The sequence below is a fragment of the Zosterops lateralis genome (genome assembly GCF_965231275.1).
Source record: "Zosterops lateralis genome assembly, chromosome: 2".
Lineage (NCBI taxonomy): Eukaryota > Metazoa > Chordata > Aves > Passeriformes > Zosteropidae > Zosterops > Zosterops lateralis.
Window position 1 is genome coordinate 10,815,605 of NC_139763.1, and position 26,787 is coordinate 10,842,391.

Below are 26,787 nucleotides of genomic sequence, written 5' to 3' on the forward strand. Positions count from 1 at the left end.
ATTGTTCATTAGTCTATCAACTTTCCATGAAACTAATTGGCTATTTCTCATCTTGAATGTGGAAACTGAAATGACACGTGTTAATTTGCCTTCCAGATGTTGCAACTGCCTGTCCAGATAAAAAGTCCATCTTGATGTATGTGACTTCACTCTTTCAAGTCCTGCCCCAGAAAGTCACCATGGAAGCCATCAGGGAGGTGGAGATGTTGCCACGGCACTCAAGGGTCACTAGAGAAGAGCACATAGAAGTACATGAACAGCATTTTTCACAAGAAGTGAGTTTCACTTTTCTGCTTTCATCTTGCTGCTCTAAAATGGTTGTTTCCCTGCCTACCCCATGAGCTTGATGTCAAATGGCCAGTGGAAGGCAAAAACCCCATGGGTATAATGGACAAAGCCTCTTCACCCCAGGCAGGTCAAAGGTACTTTCATACTGGTTTTCATCTCACACCAGACTGTTTTAAAAATTAGTATTCAGCAAGTAAGTGCTTTGCACTTCAGTTGTCCAGCATTGTGCATTTTGATGGTGAAAAGACAGCTAAAGGAAAAACAAATTTGGGGAGGCTTACATTTAAAAACAGATAGAAACATCTTTACCTTTTTAGAGAACAGGTGTTGATTTTTTTCCATAGTCATGATACGTTTTTAATTTTTTAGCATTTTATTTACAATTACTTGGATTTTTAAATAATCTCAGTTTACTGTTCTCTCAAAAAACTCATGTAATATTTGGAATTAATTTATGATGGCAATGTCAATTTTATTTTTTACTGAAACCATCAGACAGCCTCTGCTGAAGTGTTTAGTGCATTTTATACCTAATTTACTTGTCTGAATTTAATCTGTATGTTGGGTATGAGATGCTCTCTCTCTTTTAGAGTGCTGAGCAGATAAGTATTGGTTCTGTTTATTCAAGATGTGACAAAAGATCACTTACTTTTTGAGCCTCTGCTTGTAAATTATAAAGAAGCGTCACTTTACATTGGTATTCTGGTGGTGTTCAGTCCTGACAGTTTGTTGCTTTTGGTAAGGGTGTCGGATTAAATGAGAGGTTTCCTTAATACCATCGCATTTCGTCTGCTGAATACCAACACTGCCCTTGAAAAAATGACCTTCCTGCTTCCTTTTCTTCAGTTGCTCTTAAAATCAATATTTCCTTCTACAACCCATGCTCCTACCCATGTGTACATTCTAATTTATTCGTAGATCACAGTCAGTGTTCCCCAGGGACCTTCGCCTTCTCCCAAACCGCGGTTCAAAAGTTACGCGTATGCACAAGCTGTCTATGTCACATCCCCTGACCAAAAAAGGAGGCAGGTTCCTCCACAGGTCTGTCACTATTGTAATTTTTTGAAAGAGTTGTTCTGTTAAGCTCATGCTTGGAGTGAAAGAGCTTGTGCATTTTGCTTCAACCTGATCTTAATGACCTGCTTTGTCCAGGACTTTTTTTCTGTCGAGTGGTTACTTTTTCCTGTGTATTTCTGCATGGCTGGCAATAGCTGTTGTGCTGATTGTGGGGGATGATTAACATTCAAGCACTGTTATTTTAAAATCATGAACTTCCTTCTTTGTTCATTCATTTTTGAAAATAGTACATACATTGCCTTAAAAAAGTATTGGAAGAACAAATCTAACATAAGCCATATTTGGAATCTGTATTACAGCCTCAGGTTTCATTATAGAAAAAAAAAGAGCCATTGGCTTTCTCTTTCTTTTTCTGACCCTTCCTATTACAGAAAATAGTAAGTGATGGTATTTCTCAGAAGGTTATTGTAGTTGGGAAAAAAGGTGAAACAGACATTAAATTTAATCTTGGATTATTAGATTACAACAGTTGGTCATTTTTATCACAAATGACATCTTGCTGGTACTGAGGTTTAGGGGTTATATTTAATTTCTACTTATTTATTTTATTTTATCTTTTACTTTTAAATAGCTGAGTTGGTTTAATAAAACTTATTTCAAGTAATCCTTATAATGAGAATTTCAGTAGTTGAATTTTTATAACTTTTGACAAGTATAAGACCCAAAGGTCATATTGTGTACTGCAATGTGCTTTCCTTTCATTACTTCAGGGAGAAAAGATCTGTGTGTGTGGCATTACAGTTTGAGTTTGCTCTGGGTACTTAATTCTGTCTAACATCTAAAAATCTACTGCAAAATTATACTTTTATTCAGCATGGTGTATTCAAATCTACTATTCAAGTGACAGGTATTTTATTGAATAATGACTTCCTTTAAATACTCCAGGACAGAAACCCTGTGCACACAAGCATAAGCCCTGCTACATTATTCTAACATCAAATGTGTTACAGTGATGAGTCACACAGCTTTGAAATAAGATGTTTAAAATTATCGTAATTGTTTTGTTCTAATTAGACACTATACAGATACTTTAGAGTAATTGAAAGTTATTATATAGGATAGATCTTTTTCTTTTTCTTGAGGTAGTTTCATTGTGACCAGTTGTAGATTTTGTCAGCACCTCCACCATGAAAAGTAATGTATAAACTGAAATAAAGTCTTTTCTACAAAGCATGGTTGCTGTAATTCACTAAGATATAATTAGTTTATTCAGTCCTCATCTTGCATTACAGTTTTCAGTTTTCAAATTCTTCCTGAATTTGGAAGCTTCATCTTTTACACTTTTATGGAATAATTGATACAGTAATATTGTAATTCTACCAATTTGGCAGAAGCTGAAGACCTAACCAGAATCTGAACCATATTGTGCTACAGCCACAACAGCTATTAACAAATGGAAAGCATTCACTTAAAAATCCTTTGTGATAACCACCAGGCAAATTCTCGTTATAATCAAGATAAACTTGAATTACAAAAATAACAATTATTGTCCCAAATCAATGTATGGAATTCTTAATAATCATTGGTTATTTTTTTGCCTTCAGCTATGTATTTCTTAAAGAAGAGCTGTTGTCTACCTATTAAAGCAAGTTTATAATTAAATAGTGGTTGATAATTTTTTCTCCAGATACATGGGGCTAGCCAGGAAGACAAGCTCAGAAGGACCATAAAATAACTTAATAATCCCATCTATTTTAACTAAATAAAATAATTATTATTTCCTTTTCATTTCTTAGTAGCCTTTCAATTTTCTATATTATGATTTTTGGTTACCATTGTAAATGATGCAACTGTTTTAAGCTTTTCAGTAAAATCTGCTTCTCTAGGAGACTGCAATAAAAAAAATCAAGAGGAATTAAACTTGTTTTTCTCCTGGATTTTTAAAGTTTTGTAAACTGACTCTCTTTTTCCTCTAGTTATCAAAGAAAAGTTTATTAGTTGATTGTGGCTTGCCATTTTCCATGGTATTTTCAGTGCTGTCATGAAGAAGTAATTTTCACAAAGTATTTTGGTCTTCTTTTGAAATCATGGAATCATTCTTTTTTTCTCAATCTCTGTAAACTTTCAGCTTATAGGACTTGAATATTACAATTTCCCCCAGATAACCATAATTAAATAAGACCTCTTTCCAAAGATTTTGATCATGAAATTTTACCAAATATGGCTTTTGATACATGTCATACATTTGCTTTATATTTCAGTTGTCAGAAATTTTAAGAGATATGAGCTGTGATTCTCTGAGCTCCATATTGGCAAGGTGGAATAACATTTCCTTTCACACCATTTGTCAAAGTTCTTTCTCTTCTATATTCTATTCTTGTCTATTCTTTTATGTCACATTTCACTTCGTTTCACTTTTCTTATCTTCAATCTTCCTCGTAGCTTCGCAACTTGTGTGCCTTCAAATTCACCCTTCCTTTCTGAACTCCTACTCTATCACTCAGGAGGGTACTTGCAACACCTAGTATTTCCATTGTACAAATTGTGGCAAGACAAGTGTTGCTTTTTTTAACTGTGACATTTCTCAAATTCAAAGATAATCATTCCTCTGCCAATCTGTTTACTCAGTGCCTTCTTGTTCGGTCAGTGCTTCACTGCTTCTGGTTGAACCAGTGAAGCATTTTCAAAAGGCGGGTGTAACATGAATAGCAGTTTTTCTGCTAAAATTCAAGAAAAGTTTTCCTCCTTTACCTTGTTTACTTAGTGTTCATAAACTCATGAAGATCTTGGGACAGGAATCTGCTTCTCAAACCTGAATCCTTGAATTTCCTGAATGAACACTAAAAAAGTTCCAACAGAAAATATTTATGTTGACAGTTTTTAGATGGCAGTTACTACTTGGCAATTTCAGAAGGCTTGCCTGAAGTTGCAGGTCTGTATTTTGTCTTCTATGTGTTCTCTGTAATAAGGCTTCACTTACAAATATCCAGCTTAATGTACAAATAAAAGGATCCTCAAGTTAATTTTCTGAGACATTTCAAAATCCTAATTTAAAACTACTCATTGTCTTCTGTTTATATTTATGAAAGCACTGGGGTTAGTGTTATTGATTTATCTCATTGAACACCTGACCAAGAAGAATGCTGTGTTTATTTTCCATTTTGGTTTATCAGAGCAGTTCCTAGTATTGATCCCAGGCAAAACTCCTATCTCACTGCTTTCATTTTTGGCTTGCTACCTCCATAGAACATAAAATACAGAGCCTTAAACGAGTTCAAGGTAAAAAAAGAAATTATGAAACATTTAAGTACTTGGAAAAGAAACTTTTTATGATATGGAATAATTTAGTTTGAAAAAGATACTTAAATACAAGTCCAACTTACCCTAACACTGACAAGTCCACCACAAAACCATGTCTCTAAGCCCCACATCTACAGGTCTTTTAAATTCCTTTGGGGTGGTGACTCTACCACTTCCCTGGGCAGACTGTTCCAGTGCTTGATAACCCTTAAAGTGATACAATTTTTCCCAATGTCCCATCTGAACCTCTTCTGGCACAACTTGAAGCCATTTTCTCCTCTTCTACCACTTGTTATGTGGGAAAAGAGGCCAACCTCTACCTTACTACAAACTCTTTTCAAATGGTCGTAGAAAGTGATAAAGTCCCCAAGGTTTCCCCCTGGGCCTCCTTTTCTCCAGGCCAAACACCCTCAGCTCCCTCAGCTGCTCCTCGTCAGTCCTGTGCTCCAGACCCTTCCGCAGCTCTGCTGCCCCTCTCTGGACTCTCTCCAGCCCCTCAATGCCTTTCTTGGAGTGAGAGGCCCAAAACTGGACACAGGATTTGAGGTGTGGCCTCACCAGTGCCCAGCACAGGGGGACAATCCCTGCCCTGGTCCTGCTGCCACACTATTGCTGATCCAGGCCAGGTGCCATTGGCCTTCCTGGCCCTGGACACACCTGGCTCATGTTCAGCTGCTGTTGACCAGCACTCCCAGCTCCTTTTCCTCTGGAAAGCTTTCCAGCCACTCTGTCCCAAGCCTCAAGACTTTCCTGGGGTTGTTGTGACCCAGGTGCAGAACTTGGCACTTTCCCTTGTTAAACCTCATGCAATGGCCCATCAATCAGCCTGTCCAGATCCCTCTACAGGGCCATCCACCCTCCGGCAGATCAATACACCAACCCGACTTGGTATCACCTGCAAACTGAGTGAGAGTGACCTCTATTCCTTTTTAAAAAACAGTACTGAAAATATAAGCATTGAATAAATGAGGATGAAAATAATCTGAGTATTTTTAGACTGGTACTTCTCTAAATAAGCTTCTGGCAGGTTGTGTCAGAAAGGTGACACAAAGGTTTGGCTGCTTTAAATTATCTATTCAAAATCAAGCCCATTGATTTCTACGATTGTAGATTTTTATTCTTTTGGCAGGAGTTATGTTTTCTTCATTCCACATTGTATGAAATACCGTTTGTGTGCAGAATTACTCTTTAACATTTAAACTGATAAGTTCCTGTATATTTGAATTTAAATAATTTGAGATGAAGCAGTGGTGAATGGGGACAGTATTTGCCATCAAAATTGTTTGATTTGAGTGCTAAGAATTAGGGGCTTCACCTTGGATTCAACCTTGACATTATTAGTTTGTGAGAATTTCCTAACTATGCAGTCATTGCTTGTGTTTTACAGAAGTATTGTAATGCAGTTTGCTTGTGTTTTCTGGATTTTTTAATGTGGATTTTACCAAGTTTCTGTGTGGTACTTTGTCAGTCAGTTCATACCTATAATAATTAACCTGAAAAGTCACTAAAAGCTCCTTATAAAAGTTGAATTTATTTTCACAGCACAGAACCCTTCTGGCAGTCTTGCCCTTGAGAATGGTGATTTTCTAGACTCTTAATTTGTTACACTCTTGGTCTTCTGCCAACAATTTAACTTCTTTAAAAGTGCTGTGAGACCGCCTTTGGGACTCTTCAGGGTTTCTCTGTGCCACAGAATTTAGTGGTACAGCATCACAGGATTGTTTTATTGCTCTCCTTTGTACTAAACCAGATCTTTGTTTTACTTAAAAGCTGCGATCTAAATACTGTCCTGTTTACCTTTATGGTAAAGTCCTCTTTTGGAAAGGCATCAGAAGACAGTTAATTGCAGCCAAAAAGAAGTTTAGTTCCAACTTCCTGGTAATATTTCTTATGTAAGATACTTATCACAGAAAATATCCGATTGGATATTTCCCCCCAGCAAGGGGGGGATTTATGGCATAATTTAAAGTAAAATTTGGGAAACTTCAGAAATACTGAAATATCTGCACAATTAGTCATTAGAACATGATGGATATAATTTGGGCAGCAAGTTTGATGATAGTTCCAGGTGTTAGCCTAGGTTCTCATTTAAATAGAAACTTTCAGAAAGCTAGGAACTGTTTATGTATAGCTAAGTAAAATCCCTAAATAAATAATTCTAGTGTGTACTCAACCCAGCACACCTAGGATTTAGGCTAAGCATAACAAAATAGCACAATTTGCCACCAGAGGTCAGAACAAGGAAACACAAAGATAGAAAAATGGAGCTAAGTGCAAGTCTTCTGGATTTCTTAGAAAGCTCTTCTGAATGCCATATGTACAAGGCACAGTTTGAAAAATGTTGAAGCAAACATTTTCAAGTGTGTGTTTATGTATTTTTATATTTTCAATAGCAGTCTGGAAAATAGATGGCTTCTTGTCTGAGCCTGGAGGTCTGTCAAGATGACAGTTGTTTCCTGTCAGTGCTTTGTGTGTAGACACCAGCAGCAGTTCTAATTTACTTTGTGTGTGTGTTGTGTTTTTCTTTTTGCTTGAATGTTTACTGTAGATTCTTTTTCAAGAGTTCTTGTTGTAAAAAATGTTAGTACTTTCATGGGTAACTTGTAGTGGATCTAGTCTCCAATATATCAGAGCTTTTAGTCTACTTTATTTGACACACTCATTCATTTGATTCTCCCCAGAGCTGAGCTCATGAAATCTCAACTTCCCTGCCAGGGCAGAGGTTGAGCTCTGCCACTGCTTTGCATTTACAGATGTTGGACGACATCACGGCCAAATTCTTAGACCTGGTACTTGTCTCCACACGTCTCTCTGTTGACCAGCAACAGCACAGGAGGAAATGCTACGAAGCTGCATCAGGGAGAATTGAGAGTGGACATGAGGAAAGGGCTCTTCACTGAGAGGATGGTCCTTGAGTGGAACCACCTCCCCAGTGGAGTGGTCATAGCCTGAAACAGTTCAAGCAGAGTTGGGATGTTGCTCTTAGTCATATGATTTAATTTTATGTAGTCCTGTGAGGAGCAGGGAGATGGAATCAATGCATCCCAACTTGAGATACTCTATATTTCTCTGACCTACAGGATCTTTTCTTACTTCCAGGATCTTTCTTCTAGTCAGCATCTTTTCCACCTTATTTCCAGATCCCATTCTCTTCCCTGACACAAATTATTTTCAGGATGCTTTTTTTCATCAGCAGGTGATCTTTGAATAACCATGAGACCACAGCTTTCCCAGTCTCAACAGTCTCTGGGTAGAAGCACAACTCATGATGAGGCTCACCAGGAGGGCTTCTATCTTCTGCCTCTTCAATAATGGCAGCATTTAGAGCCTGCTAAACCATGTCTAGACCATTTTTTAGCAAAATTTACAACCAATCCCAGCTGCTTGTAGCTGGAAAGTAGCAGGAATCAGCCCAGGAGCTCAGAAATGCGATTTCAGGCTTTTAGCTGCCTCTGCTCCAAACATCTTTGCACAGTTATCTAATCCCTGTACAAGTTGGTGTTTTCATTTACTAATGAAGGTGGAGGTTTTTCCACTTCTAATGGGTAATGAAAATTCTTTAGTTTGTCATAAAAAGCAATTACTTACTGACTTACCCATCTCTTTTTAACTTTTGCTTTTAATTGACCTTAAAAAATATTTGAGAGAAGCATTTATTTTTTTATATAACTATTTATAAACTATAATTTTTTTTTTCTTAAAATAGCTGTAAAGCTTGTTTAACAAGGGGCACTGGAAATGTAACGTGGAATTTCCCATGTGATCTGTTACTGTATTCCTTACTGACTGATAAGAAAAGGTAACACGTTTTTCATAAAGTTAAAATTCCTAGATAAAATATATTTGCTGTATATTCGGATTGAATCCAGTAAGTGAATAAATTGATAATGTCATAACCATGAGTGTACCTATAACTAGTTGGAAATATTTAAGAAAAAAACTGCTTTCTCATAAGTAAACTTGATTTGCATTACTTTTAAAGTGAAAGGTTTCTGTAATTTTTTTTCCTGTTAGCAACATGTTATAACAATCATTTCCTGATTAGATTATTGGTAAATATATATTTTTAACAGACAAATGTATATACTTTCAATAACGAAGCTTTACCTTGACTGTTACCTTGACTATATATATATATATATATTTTTTTTTTTGGTTTTGTTTTTGTTTTTTTTTTTGTTTGGTTTTTTTTGTTTTGTTTTTTTTTTTTTTTTTTTTTTTTTTTTTTTTTGTTTTGTTTTGTTTTGTTTTGTTTTGTATTTTTTTGGAAAAGCACACTTAGCAAGAGTGCCGCCTACAAAAGATATATAGGGTGTATAACATTTAAAATGTTCTTTTAAGTAATTTTCTGCCACTCAGTCTTTGAAGATGGTTGCAGATACAATAAATAAGGAAATATATGTATTTAGCGTGAACATTTTAATTTTTTTGTATATTCATAATATGTAAAATGGTAAGTTAGTAAATTTGAATCCTCCTTCTGGCCTGTAGAGTTAAGGCAACCATGCAGAACTGCTTGTCAGCAGTGGATTTGATGCAAAGGAGAGGCTAGATAAAACATAGGACATGATGTCCGTGGAAGTAAACAGACTGGTCTTCCTTTTTTTCCTAATCTAAAGACTGAAATTAAAGTAATTTGAGGATTTTTACGATTTGAAGTCATTTTACATCCCCGTTTCAAGCACCTAAGAAAGGCCTTTCACTTTATATACACAAAAAAGTGAATTTAATCTGAGATTGAGAAAAGCAAGCAAGTCAGTCTTTGCACTCTTCCATTACAGCTATTAAAAACCTCTGAAATGCAAAAAAAAAAAAAAAAAAAAAATCGATATAGAACTCATGTCTTTTGAAAAACTTCTCAAATCAGGACAGTTTAGCACACAAAAACATTTTAAAGTATTTTTCTAGAAATAAAATTGTAGCATCAAAATTATAGCAACAGCGTTACTGTTAAAATTTTGCTCGTCTGTATAGCACATGAACTTCTCAATGGTATGATGAAATCTTGCTTCATAATTTTAGGTAGCATTACTTTTTAAAAATAATTAGTTTATTAGGAATTTTTATTACTTATTTATCTAGATTTGAAATTAGTAAAATTAAAAAGACTTTAAAGATAATATTGTCTGGTTATATGCTAATCTAATCATATTTTTGTGTGTCTCATTGAGAATGATTACCAACATAAGAAAAGCCCCCTAATCCAAAGAAATCCTGCAATATTGATGTAGCAGCAGCAGCACATTTTGTTCATGCGCTCAGGATCAGGAGAGAAAGTTTAGTTTTGAGCCTCTTCCTTCTCAAAGGCTTTGCTGGCTCTCATCAATGAGAGACTTTTCCTTGGCCCCAGCAGTTTTATCTTGTCTTTCTCTGTCTGACTTTCTGTGTAGTGTGACAGGATAAATTCATTTTATCATATAATGGCTTTCAGAGGATTACCTGCAGTGTTGCTTAAACATATAAGAATATGATGAAAACATTAAGGATTGCATTTTCCAATTAAAACTCCTTGAGTTTTAATTACAATACTTTTATGTAATTTGATTAAATTTCCTGCCCTGTCTTACACCATCCCATGGTTGAATTCTATTCATCTAAAATAAAACCAATGAGGATTTTCAATTAAGATAGCTTCAAAAAATGTGTGCAGGGTATGCATTGTGCCCTAAAAATGCCTGTTTTAACATCATGTTTTACTCCAGTAGAAAGTGTTAAGACTTGTGTGGAGAAAACCTTTGTCCCTCTAGTTGCATATAATACTCTTCATGGTAAAATCTAAAATATTTCTGGTTTGTTACAAATTGTTCTATTGGTTTTGAGAAGTGAAGGAACAATTAATTCCCCACTGCCTTGCAGAGCCAATGAGAGTTTCTACTTCCAGAATGTCCTTTTGTCCAAATCATTGCTCTGTGAGATAGTGGATAACCTTTTTTTTCCTTTTCCTGTTGTATTTCAGAATGCCATTAGAGTTGACTGTTTTCAGGGTCTGTAGGAAGTGCTGTGTGTAGAGAAAATAAAATACTCATAGATTTTCCATGTTTATTTCCCACATCAAAGGCATCTGTCTCTGTGTATGGTAGTGTTAAAGAATTTTGCTTTATGGTTTACTAAGATTTATAAGTATTCCAAGCAGTATTATTGATACAGGTATGTTAGCCTGTGGTGATCAGTGAACTAAAGGGAAAGGAGGAATAAATAATACATTTTAAAATAAAAATACATTTAGGGTGGAGGGTAACAAACAATTTTTTAGATGTTCAAAATTTATTTAGAAATTCCAATCCTGGAAAAATAATAACACATAGCACAAATAAGAACTTCAAAAATATAAAAATTGTATGGAACAACATAGTGTTTGGACAGAAGGCATTTGTTTTGTTAGAACTTAATTAAGGTGTAGCAAAAAAAAAAAGTTCTATTTTGATGTAATAGGTAATTCTTAAAATTGAAAAGGAAATGTTAGTTGTATGATACTAATGCCATTAAACCAGAAACACCAGTTTAAATCAACTGTGGATGATGTATTGAGGCATCAAACTTAAAAAAAACAGATGTATGTTTTAAACAAGTAGAAAATGGAATTTTCAAAAAAAAAAAAAAATAATCAAAGTTATTACTTGAAAACAGTATCAATCTCATGGAATTAGTTCTGAGAAGTTTTTACAAGTCATTTGGAGAGTATTTTGAAAAAGAATATGTTTACCTCCTAAGCATGGATAAGAAAAGAATAAAGATCTGGGTTAAGTTAAAGCATAGCTCCCATTAATATATAAATATACATGTGTTTAGAGGAAGTTGAAACCACAAAAAATATAGATAGGTGAAAGTATAATGTTTGATCTTTCTGTAGGGAGTCTTCCAGGTTTATATTTTCCCTACCTTTTTTATTTCTGCTGTAATCTTTCCAGATTTCTCTCTTTTGTATTTGCATTCTATCTAATGTGACAATATTTGTACCTTCTACCAAAAGTGCTTTCTACCTTCATTTGAGCAAAATGACAATTGACTTATGAACTGTTGGTCCAGTATATTTGTATCAGCTTCTGAATTGCAAGTTTTTATGTATTAAGGTTGATAGTTCTTCAGTCTAGAAGTATATAAAACATTTTCCTACCTTTCCTTTAGAGAGATCTTCTGTCTAGTAGTTTGAAGTGGTTTGTGCTTTGTTTGGTGGGCAACACATATCAATTTCAGTTCTGTATTTTTTTTTTGGAAACATAAAGCAAATCTGATATTGATTTTTCTCTATTTGGTATTCTAATACATTGCTCATAGAGTACCAACAAAATAATTTCTAAAATAATTCAATTGTCTGTCAAAACAAACAAAAACATAAACCAGAAAAAGGAGAAGGAAGGCAATATAAAAAGTTCTAAATACTGCTTTATAAAATAATTAAAAAAACCCCATCATACATACACTGGTTGTGTCAGGAGCATCACATGCAGAGAGCAGCAACTTCAGATGCAAGTCAAAGATTATCAGTGAGACGAGGGGACTTCCTGACTTTGAATTTAACAGTAGGATCAACAAATAAAGATTGTACAACATTTTGTCCATTCTGAAAGATATTGAGGTATGAGAACAATAAATGACTTCCATAAGGTTTCCCACTTGAATTTCATTTGCCAAATGAATTAGAAAGTACAATTTTACATTTTGTTCAGTATGATCACCTTTTTAAGTGTCCTCTAGTCTATTTATAATCGACTTCTCCCTTCAAGAATACATTCAGTTTCTGTCCAATATCTTTGATCCTAAAAATTACCTTCATGATTTCTCTGATCTCATTTACTTCTATTCACACTGTTAATCACAGTGCTCTTGTGTCTTCCCTACATCACCAAGGAGATTCTTTCTCTGTTATGCCATCTTTGCAACTTCTCATTTTTTCATGGTTCTCTTGTCCCTTTTAAATTCAGTTTCAAAATCACTTTCTTCTGCAGTGGTGGCTTAAACCAAATTTTAACTCATTCACATTGAGCCTCCTAATTTTCCCAGTTTTAACTTACCCTTTCACTCTTTGGCCTTGTTCCTGACTTTTTTCCAATTCTGTGAATATACATGATGACTACTGCAATAAATGTGCTGTTTAGTACCTTCAGCTTAGAGTCATGCATTATATTTTAGTGAATATAAGTACATTTATTTGTGATATGTGGAAGGATAATATTGTTTGGCAAAATTTAACCTGTAAGGCACCTATAATTCTTTTCTGCCACATCAACAATATCAGGAAAAAGTATTTGATAAAATATTTGGGGATTCTGTTTCAACATTCTGGTAATTATTCGAAGAGCAAAAATAGCTAATTTATTTCTAGAAGAATATACTATGAATAAATAAATCTCAACAAATGTGCAATTCCAGAAGTAAGAAATGGCTTTTTGCTAGATCTTAACTAGCAAAGGAAAGTGGAAAGAGGAAGATAAAAAAAAATGTTATTGAGAAAGAGTATAGATAGATAAGAATATGGTTTGAAAACAGCTTTTTTTTTTTTTAACTGACAATTTCAGAATTACCCGTGTCTGTTAGGAATTTTGCCGCTACAAAGCTATGTATTAGTTGTCCACTGTCTCTATAAATGAGAATTTAGAAGCTTGTTCATGCCCACCTCTTTAGTAATTGTATCTGACTACATCTGAGTATTTTCACTTAGCCATTCTCCACTGATCTGTGGCTAATTTCTTGAACTGGAGATGGTATCTTTTTATTTAAAAGTCCTCAGTGGATTTTTATCTTGTTCTTCTATCCAGTTGCTGCTCTCTGTAAGCATTTCAGAAAGTATTCTATATAGCTTTCTGTATTCTAGAAGGGCTTCTTGGTAGTTCCTGCTCTTATCTTTTGCAAATATTTTACTATTTTCTGTATTAATACCCAATTTATAAACCTGAAGCTCTTCATTCAAAAGAGGAGAAAAACCCCATTGTGAGATTATTGGTTATCATTTTGACTGACTCATAGCTTTTGAATTATTATTCAGAGCATGTAGCTACAAGCAAGGTAGTTACACTATAGAATTATAAAAAAGAAGAAAAAAACCAACCAAACATTAAGTCACTGGATCCTTTTCTGTAACAGCCTTTTTGGTTGGTTTTTAATTTTAAATTGAAAATATATTCACTGCAGTGGTTTCCATTGAAGAAGGAGAGCCACTTTAATAGAAACTAAAATACATTTCGAGAGAGTTTAAATACAAAATGGATAAACCACATAGGAGCCATGAATGGGATATTCAGCTTGTTCAAACAAATTTCACTACTAAGATTTTAGATGACTTTGCAAAACCACCTATTTTAATAATTCCTTCCGACTCTAATATAGCACAATTCAAAACATGTTTTTGAATGCTCTGAAATCTCCAGGACCTCACCCTCAACTTCACAGAAACTGTGTAGTGTATCCACTAATTGACTCTCCCCTCAGAACCTTTATTTCTGAAAAGAAAGGTTATCCTAGACATATACCTTGTTGAAGATAATTGCTGAGGCTGTGGATGCTTTTGAAGGCATTTCGATATTACACTATGTGAAAATATAAAAAGAGTTTTGAAGTTAAATATTCTTATTGAGAAGACTGAAGGGTCTTTTATGCTATTGGATAACGGATTTTGCTGACAGCAGTAGCAGAAAAGAGAGAGCATAGGAAGGAAAAAAAAGGAAGAAATAGCAACTAAACAGGATGCTGAAAAGAGAAGGCTACTTCTTCCAGAATGATGGAGCCACATTTATGCATTTTCTTAGTTTTTTATACTGTAAGGCTGTACAGTATAAAATACATGAAGTATATGTGAAAATGGGGAAAAAAAAAAAAAAAGACAGGGTTTTTTTCCACTTTCACTTTTTGCTTTTGGCCTGCCTTTCTGTAATCTTAATATCTCCATTTGTATTTTAGCAAGATACCTTTTGATGTTTGTTTCTTGATTTGTCTGTTGCCAGAGAGAAATGGGGTGCAGTCCATATTTCTATCTCAATCTCCTGTACAGCATGCTAAAGAAATACTTCAGTACATTTTTGGACAATCCATTTGCATTTCTCTTGGCTAAGAAATAAGTTATCTCTTTCCATTTAGGTTTTCTGTTTATACATTTCACAGTTTTTCTCCACATGGAGATTTTGAGAACACAATTTAAAACATAGAACATTTCATAGAATGGTGTAGATTAGAAGAGATGTTAAAGATTTTTAAAGACCTTTAAAATGTCTTTCTCAGGGTCGTCTCCTTCAAAGTGAATGTTACTTTAGTTACTTTAGTTTAGAATATTACTATATTTAGAATTTGCATTTTAAAAATTAAAAACAAAAAAAGAATTACCATTATCTATTCGATCTTGTGTATTTTTCAAGCTACTGGATCTTGTGTATTTTTCAAGCTACTGGATTATACTGTGACCACAATTCAAATTTTAAGGTTGTCTGATCATCCTTAGTGGATAAAATTACCTTTTCCTTTTTTGTCTGTGTGCATGTGACAGTACAAAACACTCTGGAAATTTCTCAAATAAGCTGAATCTGAACCTGCTGATCTGCAGTTACGTTGTTGGCAGCACTACTGGGAAAAAAGCCCCAGGCTTCTTGACCTGTGATAGACTTTCATTAGGACCCAGTTACCATTCACTGTTGGAGAATTCTGTGAAGAGTCATTAGTTAATACTGAAAACTTATCCTGGGGTAAAAATTTCACCTTTCTTTATGTAGAGTGGAGTCTCATTTATGTATGATGTAGAGGCCAAATGATCTCACAGTCTACTGCGTGACATGACAGCGCCTGAAATATACTTTGCCTTAAAATGTGCCCGGGTCTTTCATCAGGAAAGGGAAGGTTTGAAGAATGATGGGTAGACTAGCCCTTTCAACAGGAAGAAATCATAATTTTGTTGTAGGTTTATGGTGAAAGTAATTCCGTTCAGTCACAGTTGGTTGATTTACACCAAATCGTATTCTGTCTGGAGCTGTGGTTCTTAATTGCTTGAATAGGAAATGCCTTCCTTAGAGGGACCAATACTGGTGTCTTGTCATCAGCAATGCTGCAAACAGCAATTCATTTTATGAGCAGAAAAGCACAACAAAATTAAACCCCTCAAATAAACAGAGGCTGAAAATTTTCCCTGGAGTCTTTATAAAAGCTGTGTATTTTCATGCACTCTGAGTCAAGTAGCTACTAAGCAAAACCTGATTTGATCTTTTTCCAAGTACAGGTGTGTTGAAGAAAGCAAGCTAAGGAAGAAACATTTTTGCAAAGCACTGACTCACTTGACCATATATGCAAAATGAAACAGTTGTTCACTTTTTGGAAAGTTTGATCATTGTGGGCAGCTGGCAGCCTTGATTCCTGTCTAAGTTTCAGTACCATCTCACTTGTCCTCACAGTTCCCCAGTCTTAGTCCCCAAGACAGTTGATTGCAGTTTTTTTCCCTTTTGGTTGTCTTAAACCAACTTCTACACTCGAGAACCCAAGGTGCAAAGTTTTGCTTTAATGCCAGTAAGTTCTTTATTTGTCTCTTTCAGTCTTTATTTGTACCAGCTGTACCTAGTAGAGTAGTTGAAGAAACTCATTTTCTTTTACCACTTTTCTGTCAATAGTTCCAACATTTTCCTTCCTTTGTAAATGAATGTACTTTCATCAATACTGCCTGGCTCTGGCTTTTCTCCTCAGCATATACATTGCCTAAACTCCATTGATTTTTAATGACCTAACAATCTGCTGCATCTCAAAACTACAGTAACAAGGACAGGGCAATTCATCCAGGTGGAAACATACGCAGTAAAAATGGAACCACAGAGAAAATCAAGTACTAAAAATCTAAATGGTCTCACCTGAGGAAGAAAAACCTACAATTTTTCAGATTTATCATAAGGCCAAACCTGTGTGCATTTTCAGACAAATAGAAGGAAAAAAACCAAACAAACAAACAAAAAAACCACAGCCAAAACCAAAACAAAACCAAAAACCAAAACGAAACAAAAACAAAAACCAACCCAACAAAGAACCTCAAAAACTTTCTTACCCAAAATTCATTTATGCCGACTTTTTAAAATACTTAATAAAATAGAACTTCTAGCCTCATTTAGAACAAAGAAATGGTTAACATTATAATAACAAGTGGTCTGAACAAATTTATCTTGCAATTTTTTTACCAGAAATGACTGAACTATTCTGTCTGGACTCATCTGTTGAGAAAACATAATCTTGATTATTGAAAAGACCGTTTTATCATTTAGCAGTTTACCAGTCATAATTTTGAAATACACATAAAATAGATTTTGTAATGAGAAAGTTGCAAGAACCAAAATAATAAGCAGTGATTTCATTCTTTGATGATAGGAGGCATGGTTAGAGAGTGAATAATGTGAACTATTTTCTGAGGCTGTAATCCTGCAAAGGGGGTGTTCAGAATGAGAAAGATACTCTGAACTTAAATTTACCTTTAACAAAAAAATGCTTATTTAAAATTTTATGTCTTTGAGTTTAAAAGCTCTGAATGTCCAGAGTGGATATTCACAGTGGAACAGGCTGTTTCGGAAGGAAGGAAATACATAATACAAATAAGAGTGCTGGAATGAACCCCAAATGTTTCCTGTAAAACTACTTTCTAAAGCTGCCCAACTAAAACTCAGAGTCAGTCTTTATGTATTAATAGAAACATTCTTGGAGAATTTGCTAATACACAACAAATCCTTCTCCCTTTGGGAACATAATGCAATAGCAAGTGAGGAACACTTTGTCCCCTCACCTTGCTTTGGAGGGGCTACAAGATCATGGTTTAAATTATTTGAATTTATTCATTCATTTGCCAGGAATAGCTCATTTTTTTCCAGGCTTCTGAAGGTCAGAGGATTTTTACTTGCACTTACTATACTTAAAATTAAATCTTCAGAGTCCTTGGGGTATTTCAGGCCCCACAACCAAGCAGAAAATGATGAAGTGTACAGAGATTAAAATTCCCATCTTTTTATCTTGGTGTAACTTGTTTCTGCGCAACAGAAAGCAAAGAAAAAAAAGATCTTTTTACATTAGTCCATAAGAATGACCAGGATTGTTACATGCAGAAGTGTCTGATCATTTTTCAAAACTGTCTGTGAGATGACTGCCTGACTGATTCCCAGCTGCATGTGGTGTAATGTTCATCAAACATTTAAATTTCTCATGTCATTTTCACTGGTGTTGGTCGACGCTCTCCCAAGTACAGCAGCCTTGAGAGTTCACTGGCCCTGAGAGGGCTTGCCCAGAAAAGGAGGCTGCTGTCCACATCCTGCTGCAGTCCTGGAGAGCTCAACAGGTCTCAGTTTAGGACTGCTGCTTCCAGGGTCACAAAAGAATTGGCTTTAGTCATAATAACTTGCCACCTTGGCCACAATTTGGGCCAGTAACTTTCTTTAGAGACTGGGTAACTACAGTGTTGTTCTGCTCAGGACATTATTTCATTAGTTTAGGTGAGAAAAATGCGTTTCCAAGACTGTTCATTCAGAAAGAGTTGGCTCGTTAGCCAACATAAGTTCATGGGAGCAGCCAATACTTGTGATGAGCTCCAGGCCAATGCCCACGATTAGTTCTGAGATGATTGTGCAGCCCAAGAGAAAGGGAGGGATGCACCACCACAATGAGATTTTGCTGAAGTTTTTATTCAGTAAATTACTCTGTGTTTTGCTCTAACTGCATACTGTTTGTTTTGCATACTCATTAAATACTTTATTAAGAATAGGTTTTGATTTAAGAATGAAACTCTATCCATATTTAGGGAGCCTTTTTTTCCCAAGAATAGCTTTCCTAGCATTATATGGCTATAACAATTTGACTTCGGCCTGTCTTCTTTGCTTGTCATTCTCTTAAAATATGATTAGAAACGGCCATCACAACTTATATCAGATGTCTATATTAATAACTGTGCTATCCATGTAGTATATGCAACACCTTAAAATTATGTTTTCTTACTTTTTTAGGAATTTCAAAGAGATTTCATGTAAATTCATAAACAAGAACACTCACAGGTTGTTTTGTTTGGTTGCCTACCAGTATGATTTATAAAAATCAGAGGTTTCCATTCTTGTTTGTCTTATGTGGATTATTTCATTTTGAGAATATTCTTAGTGCTGTAGGATCTGCACACTTAAATTTGGGGTTTATTATGGAATGAATAATTGGTATAATAAACTTTGAAACACTTCTTTGGTTTTGTTTTTTAATACAAAGAGTGTGCCATAAGCATTCGGTCAGTAGTTGCCCACTTCTAAGTTTTTTATGTTCTGTTTACAGCTGATTCCACTGATTTGATAGTTGGTTTTCATTTGATATGCAGGATAAGCAAAGGTGTCCAGTTATCTTTTGGAGAGAAAACAGCACTGACAGAAGTAGTAAACATGAAATATAACGGTGTTTATATGTATTTTTTTTGTCAAGTCAAAAACCATGGTTGCCTCCAAAGAGTGTTTTTTATCCTTTTAGAAATTTTACAGCGTTTTTAGAATTTTAGAATTCTTTTCGTCTTTTTCTGGTTTCCTTATGTCAGAAAGCTGTCTTTTTATTTATTTATTTATTTATTTATTTATTTTTATTTTTATTTTATGGTTGAGAATGCAATTTGAAATACCTGTCAAGAAGCTCTTTTGGTTTCTATTCTTACTAGAATCTTTTTGGTTTTTCTACTTTGAGTGATACTACTGCAGATCTGAAATTAATCTAGGCACCATCTCTTTGTAGAAGGTCATGAGTCCAAGATTTTTCAGTGCTCTTCTGTATAATATTTGCGTTAGCTTGAGAGAAAGCAGAGAAAATGTTGATCATTAGGAAAAATTATACTTAGTAGTTGTTCCTCAGATAAAGTGTTGTTGGGGGTCCTTAGTTAAGCACTTGTCATACATGAGACAATTCAGTGTCTGATCTAGAGAAAGAAGGATTTTCAGATGAAGAATTTTCAAACAAATACAGACGACATGGATTATGACAGATCTCTACAAACATCATATCCCTAACCTCACTCCATTGTTAAGACATTATTTTTAAAATGCAACAGCTATGGATATATACCATGAAGTATTGCTATGGACAAAAAAAAAAAATATTACCTGTGAAAAGCACTGATCAAGTTATCCCTTTCCACAGTGGAAAAAATATTTTGCTGCAGAAATGTGATGTGATTGGGTGCAAATTCTTATTGCATTGTAGATTATTTGAAATCTAGAATTAAGCACAGTTCAAAGATTAATTTGTGCAGAAGGGATATATACCTACCATTTTCTGTGCTTTGTTATTGATATTTCTGTAAGATAGTACTTCCTTTTCACAAAAAAAACCAAACCCAAACCAAACCAAACAGACAAGCAAAAAGAACCAACAAAAAAACCTCACTAAACCCAACTATAAAGTTCATCAGCTTTCCAAGCCTGCTTTTTCTGATGAGGATTCAGTTACTGACCATTGTGTTTCTCACACAAGCCACTTCCAAAGCTTGTGATTTTTTTTTCCTTCACTAAAAACTAAACTATGTTAAAACACAACATAGAGTCATGACTATAACCTAGCCTAACATGTTTAGAGATCTGCATAAATTTCATGTGATTATTAGATCTCTGCAATTCTGAATGAAGCTGTTGTTGTGAAGATTGAAAATTTTCATTTTTACAATGATTACATTGCATGCATTGCTCTTCCTGAGGTCAGCTCTCTTGGTTGAGCTCTGATTCCATATGGACCATTCACATAAGAGTTGGGCTCGATGATCCTTTGGGTCCCTTCCAGCTCAGAGCCTGCTGTATTCCTGCTTGTGGTTCTAGTGATAAACTTTAACTTTCAGTTCTAAACTGCAATGAAAGGCTTTATTAGCTTCTTTGAGCATTTTATTGGCACAAATTTGTCAGTAGAAACTATTTTTGCCAACTATAAAAACATTAAGTGGCTCAGTATAATTTTTTTATGGAAGAATAAGCATATTTATATGTATAGTTTGTTTTTAAATTAAATTCCTCACAAAGTAGCTAAACTTGTTCGGGAATTTTTGAAAAACATATGAGATGGTATCTTCTGTAGCAAATGCATTTTTTGCTTCTCTTCTGTCCTTGTTTTCTACTGTTATACTAATCAATAAATATTTGTTGATTTCTCTTGACTTTAAGCAATAGGCCAGAAATGGGATTTCTGTTCTCGTAAGAGATACTTGGCTTCTAAAAAATAATTATGAAGTTGGCCTTTGTAGAAAAGAGAAATCAACACTTTAGCTTGGTTTTAAAAAGTTTGGATTTTGCATGAGTTTTTGAGCTTTTTAGGCTTCCTAGAATGGTTTTCACAAAATATGTGTCTGTGGATTGCTCAAGCCTAGCACTGCATGTAGTGTAAAGGTTCATTGGTTTGGGTTTTTTAATGTCATGTTTTTCACAGGTTCACTGCAAAGTCAGAAAGTATCTTGCTACTTTTTTGCATATATCATTTTATGAGCTGTTGTGGTAAATGCCTCTCTAAATATGTGGTAAATATTGTCATTATTCCCTATTCAGAACACTTGATTTTGAATAACAATGTGAAATATCTAATTGAATATGAGGGGTTTTTATTTCCCTCCATCTTAACTGATCTTGATCAGTTCACTGATTTTGTATTACAAAGTACTTCTATGTATTAGCCATCTGATTTTTTTTTTCTTAGAATACAATGGTGTTCCATTTGTTCCTTTGTAGAACTGTCTGAGCAGATGCCATTTGCACTGATCTTTAAAATTTTGGTTTTGATCAGTTTGTAGAAAGTGTTGAAGAAAAGAAATTTAGCACCGTGCGGATGGGGGCTGGAGATCTTGAAAACTACCAAACTGCTTTAGAAGAAGTACTCACGTGGCTTCTCTCTGCTGAAGATGCATTACAAGCACAAGGAGATATATCCAATGATGTAGAAGTTGTTAAAGAACAGTTTCACACCCATGAGGTATATGTTAAACTAATGTTTCAAAATGTATTTATTTTATTCTATTGTCTTTGCTTGTTTGTTGGGAATTTGTTTTGTTTTTTATTAATTTTGATTTAGAGAATGTAAACTTTTTCCCTTTGAAGAAAATGAAAGTCTTTACTTCTGGTTTCAAGGTTTGGTGAGGGGTTTGAAAATCATGTTGACAAAATTTTGCAATTCTGTTCTTTCATTTCAAAGAATGCAACTGAAACCTGGATTTCTTCTTAATTTTTTTTTTTAATTGTCAGGGTTTTATGATGGAGTTAACAGCTCATCAAGGACGTGTCGGTAATGTTTTGCAAGTTGGAAGTCAACTTCTGTCAACTGGAAAACTTTCAGACGAGGAAGAGAACGAAATCCAAGAACAAATGAATCTACTCAATTCTCGGTGGGAAAGTCTCAGGGTAGCAAGTATGGAAAAACAAAGCAAGTAAGTAATATGTCATGTGAAATAACATATATTGATTTTGACTGAAACAATCCTGAACTTGACTAACAGTTGGGATTTTCCTTCATTACACTGTGAACAAAACTCCGTCTTGTATCTGTTTCAATCTGAAATTTGATGTGCAGTGATTTTGAATCTTGCGTGTTGTTTGGAGCCTGGAAGCCACACAAAGCAGCAGCTATCAACAACTTGGAAACGGATAACACTTTAACCAAAATGTATATAACCTACCTCACCTTTTTCCAGTTGTTTCAACAAATACTGTATTGCACTCTATTGAGCAATAAACAAGAAGTCCTTTGTAAAGATAAAAAGGGATAAGGGAAACAAATCTTTAAGGCCTGTAAAACAGTCCTATTAAAAGAATAAATGAGAGATTTGCCTTCCTGGAAATATTGCCATGGTTTTATGAGAGTACAAATTACACTACTTAAAAAAGGACAAGTCCTAGTGTTTAAAGTTGAACTACAAGTAGAAGTAGAGAAATAATCTATTAAATATTCACAATAATCTTTGGAAATTTTCAATATTACTATATCCATTTTTGAAATTTTGATTTGCATAGTACCATCTGGGATAAGAAATTCCATAAATGTAAGAGCTCGTGATTGTGCCACAGGAGAGTAATTTGGTTTACAGGATACAGAGATAAAGTATATCTTTTCTTACTTCATAAATATACATTGAACATATTCAGTTATTCATCTTGCTCTTCTTTGAGCTTTTTCCAGTTCTACATTACCTTTTGGGGTTAAGGAGTTTGCCCATTGCATTAAAAAGCAAACTGTGATTTCCAACTATTGCATGACATAACTCTCTTCTTTTGCAATATGTTCTTAGCAATTCCAAACATTTGTTTTCTTTTCAGTTTGCTACTGAGTATTCAGAATGTTTCCTTTATTCTGTCTTCCTTTGACTGTAAAATTGTTGATGGGCTTCAGATGTTTTAACCTAACTTATTCCAGTTCTAATATTTTTTTGGAGAGAAAAATCTATATTGCTTTACTGAGGGAGTTTTTATTGGCCATACTTATTTTCATTTAAATCCACATAAGTAGCTACATCTCTGAGTGGTACTTTGTCTCCTTAAAATGTCCTTTAACACCAGTTGTTAAACCCATCTTCCAGCTGCAGCTGTAGGTCATGTCTTGGGGAATTGAATGACCTAGTATCTTCTAAAGCAGGTCATAGCTGGGTAATATGAATTCAGGAGAAGACATAAAGTGATAGGGGCTTCACAGAGAGTGTTGTGGTACTATTTAATTTCCTATTAAAAAAAAATAAATAAATGTGTGACAAACTCAATGAGCTTTGGGATAGGGCAAGAGAAAACTTCTCAGGAGTGATGTACTTAGACATAGTTAAATCTGGCCTTTTGGTCAAACCCCTATTTTCGAGAAACTGGCCAGAGGATTATAAAAAGCTTTCATATCACAATACAATGTATTGCCGGGTTATTATACATAATTTAAACTCTCAGGATTCATCTTTTACTTCAGCTTAAAGTACAATCTCCTGAGCACATTGCTGTAATCTTGTTCCTAAGGCAACAGTGACACGTTCAGCCAAACAGGGATGGTTTTTGTCAAAATGAGAACAGCAAGGCTGTCTGACCCCTGTAATGGTAATAAAAAGTGGTGTGAGAAAAGGTACCACGCTTCCCAGCACAGGGAAAACAAAAGCAAGCAATAAACAAGGGCAGGAGGAAAATATACTGATAAAGATGCTATAAAATTGAAAGGGTCTTAGAAAAAGTGATTAGGAGGTCAGAGTGTCAGAGGAAGTTTGGAATACAATGCCTTTGTGTAAAAGCAGCCCAGATTATATTTCTCATATACTGACTATATATTGAAAGTATTCGACTCTTCTAATAAGCAGTGCATGAGCATGCTGAAGGAAAACTCTGTTGTTTTGGGTTTTTTTTAATTTCTTTCTCTTGGCCCTTCCCAAACAGGATTTTCTATAGTAAAGGGTCTCAGTGATAAATATGCCACTGTAGACAAAAACAATGCAATTTACCACTTTATAGGGAGTTCTACAACTTTTAAAACACATTCAATTCAATAAAAAAGTTTTTTTTTAAGTTTGAAACTTATGAGAGCTGTACTATAAACAAAGGTTTTGATAATCTCCTGAGATATATAAATAAACGCTAAACCATCATGATGTTTATAACAGATGTTTATAAAAGTATTTTGAAAACAAGGAAGTACCTGGTGAATGGTAAAAAAGAAGAAGCATTCTTTTGCTTAGGAATAAACTATGATTATTTTTTGTGATTATTTAATTTTTAAGTTTATGCTTCTTCAGAATAATATCAATATTATGTATGATATGTGTTTCATCATATTTTAATTTTCTTAAATTCAGTTTACTTTAACAGGTTTTCTGCACAGTTTATTTAGTTTATTGCTAAGAAGACTATCTCCAGGATCAAGCATTCTACTTTATAATAGCTTAGTTTAGAACATCGAGACAATAAAATGCTCAGTTGAAAGTGAAGGACTGAGATCTGAGATCCCTAATCCCTTCTGAACAGTGGGGTTTATTGAAACAGGGCATCATCTTTCTGTACTCTATCCGAAATTAATAGAGAAATTAGGATGGAAACAATACTATATGAATCCTCTGGTGGTTTTAATCAATCTTTAATATATGATTTCCAGTTTAAAATAAAAGAAAAATATAAAAACAATCTGAAATCATAGAATACCACTGATGAAGGTTTTGTTTAAGAAAGTTTAGAGAATTTCTAAATAGGCAAGTATAAGTGGAAATCTGTAATGAATTTTTGGCCAGATCATTCTGGATCTTGCTGCATAATTTGATTAGGCAAAACTTAACTATTTCCTGATTTTTTTTCAGAGTATTTTCCATTGAATAACTTAAAACATAGTATTTTTTCTATTTAATATCCTAAAATAGAGGAAGCCTGGTAAGGTCAGCTGTTTGAGCAGTTTTTCAAAATATGTGTAGCAGAAAAAACTTTAAAAAAACAGACAGTAGAAACTTTGAACTCCAGCTCTAATAGAAATGAAACTGGAGGACAAAGCTTTAACAGACTGAATATTATATGATGTAGTCAGTTCCTAAAGAAAAAGCTTCAAAACAGTATTTCTAAGTCAAAATTATTTCAAAGAAATTTCGTTTACCTTCTCTATAGAGCCATAGAATTTGCTGGGTTGGAAGGGACCCACTGGGGTCACGAGTCCAACTCCCGGCCCTGCACAGGCACCCCAAGAGTCACACCCTGTGCCTGAAAGAATTTCCCAAACACTTCCTGAGCTCTGTCAGGCTGGTGCTGTGACCACTGCCCTGGGAAGCCTGTTCCCCTTTCAAAACATATATTTCTATTCTGCCCTCAAATGTAACCTTGTGGAAATCTGTATGCAGGGAAGATGTTTCTGCCTGTTGTTTTCTTTACTTATAAATTCTAATTTTTATTTTTTTTAATTGTTTTACAGTTTACATAAAATCCTAATGGATTTGCAGAATCAGCAGCTGGCCCAGCTAGCTGATTGGCTGACAAAAACAGAGGAAAGGACAAAGAAAACTGATTTGGAGCCCTTGGGTCCAGATCTAGAGGATCTAAAGCGTCAAATAGAAGAGCATAAGGTATGCTGTGGTGTGCTTCCAAAGGCATAAAAACCAAATTGGCTGTTTGACATTTTAAAAGCTCTACTCCTGCTGTTACAGCATAGCAAAGTAATATGAAACCTTGGTTTAATATTTATTACTCTGTACAGTTAACAAGCTTTTGTGGACTTACTTTATCACAACTGTGAGTTTTATTCTGATATTAAAAAAAAATGCTTTCTTTTTATATATAAGCAATATACTAGAATATGCAAGGCAGCTGTAACATCTTTTCATCACATTACAATGCGGATATATCAGGTTTTTTAATACCTGTTTATTCTTTTTGCATCTTGCCTTTTTCTCTTACATGCTGTAGCAGCAATGATGCAGTAGTCAGACCACATAATATCGTTAGGACTCCGGAGATTCTGAATATATATTTGCACTGAATATATATTATGCGCTGTAAAATGCACTACTTCCTAATGGTAGAAGATACTTTTTATTTTGTATTTAAATAACACAAAAAAAAAAAAAAAAAAAAAAAAAAAAAAAAAAAAAAAAAAAAAAACACAAAGAAAAAGAAAAAATGCACAAAAATTCCCACCTCAGGAATAGACTATAAGATGGAGTTTGGGTAATTTATTTCACATTATTTCATAATGGTAATTTTTTAATTGGAAGCATTAGGAACTAGAAAGAGGGAGAGGATAGCTTGTCTAATAGATTCCATTTACTGGATTATATTGACTTGCTTCATATTAATTTAGATTTAAACATAAATTTATCTATGTGTCTATAGCATATGATGATAAGGAAACACAGAAAAATACAGAAAACAGAGGTGATTTGTGAGGTGGTGGAGATTTAATGTGATGACCTGTTAATGTCTCTACATCCATGGCTCAAAGCAGTTCCTTGCCATGGTATCTTGAGAGATTTTAACGCCTGATGCTTCATGGCCTATGTCAGTGCTAATCCAGGTTTTAGAGGGCAGATCATCCTGAAAAACAATTCCAACTGAAATCAGCTTTTACAGCTCTTTTTTAAAAAAAGGTCAAAAGCTGCAAAAGACTTCATGATGTACTTGTGTATTAAAGATGATTTCTTTGCATTCTGATTAAGGAGTGCTACTGAAGAAGAATACAAATTCTGCAGCTCCTGCTGCTGTTAGAGCTGTCTGTGCTTGCCCTGTGAGGAGACAATGCATTTCAGTATGAGAGTTT

The 26,787-nt window shown here is 34.5% G+C and overlaps 1 protein-coding gene across 10 annotated transcripts in view; it reads left to right on the plus strand.

The window, feature by feature from the left end:
* Positions 1-26,787, plus strand: part of DMD (dystrophin) — a gene marked incomplete at its 5' end in the record, with an annotated part of 1,168,120 nt that overhangs the window by 430,667 nt on the left and 710,666 nt on the right. For 9 of the 10 annotated variants that reach the window (XM_083855614.1, XM_083855618.1, XM_083855612.1 and 6 more), the window contains 4 exons: positions 97-275; positions 21,328-21,513; positions 21,783-21,964; positions 25,447-25,597. In XM_083855614.1, coding sequence (XP_083711740.1) covers positions 97-275; positions 21,328-21,513; positions 21,783-21,964; positions 25,447-25,597 — 698 coding nt within the window. Of the gene's footprint in view, positions 1-96; positions 276-1,206; positions 1,330-21,327; positions 21,514-21,782; positions 21,965-25,446; positions 25,598-26,787 lie in introns of all 10 variants that reach the window. The other variant, XM_083855615.1, reaches the window with a different exon arrangement.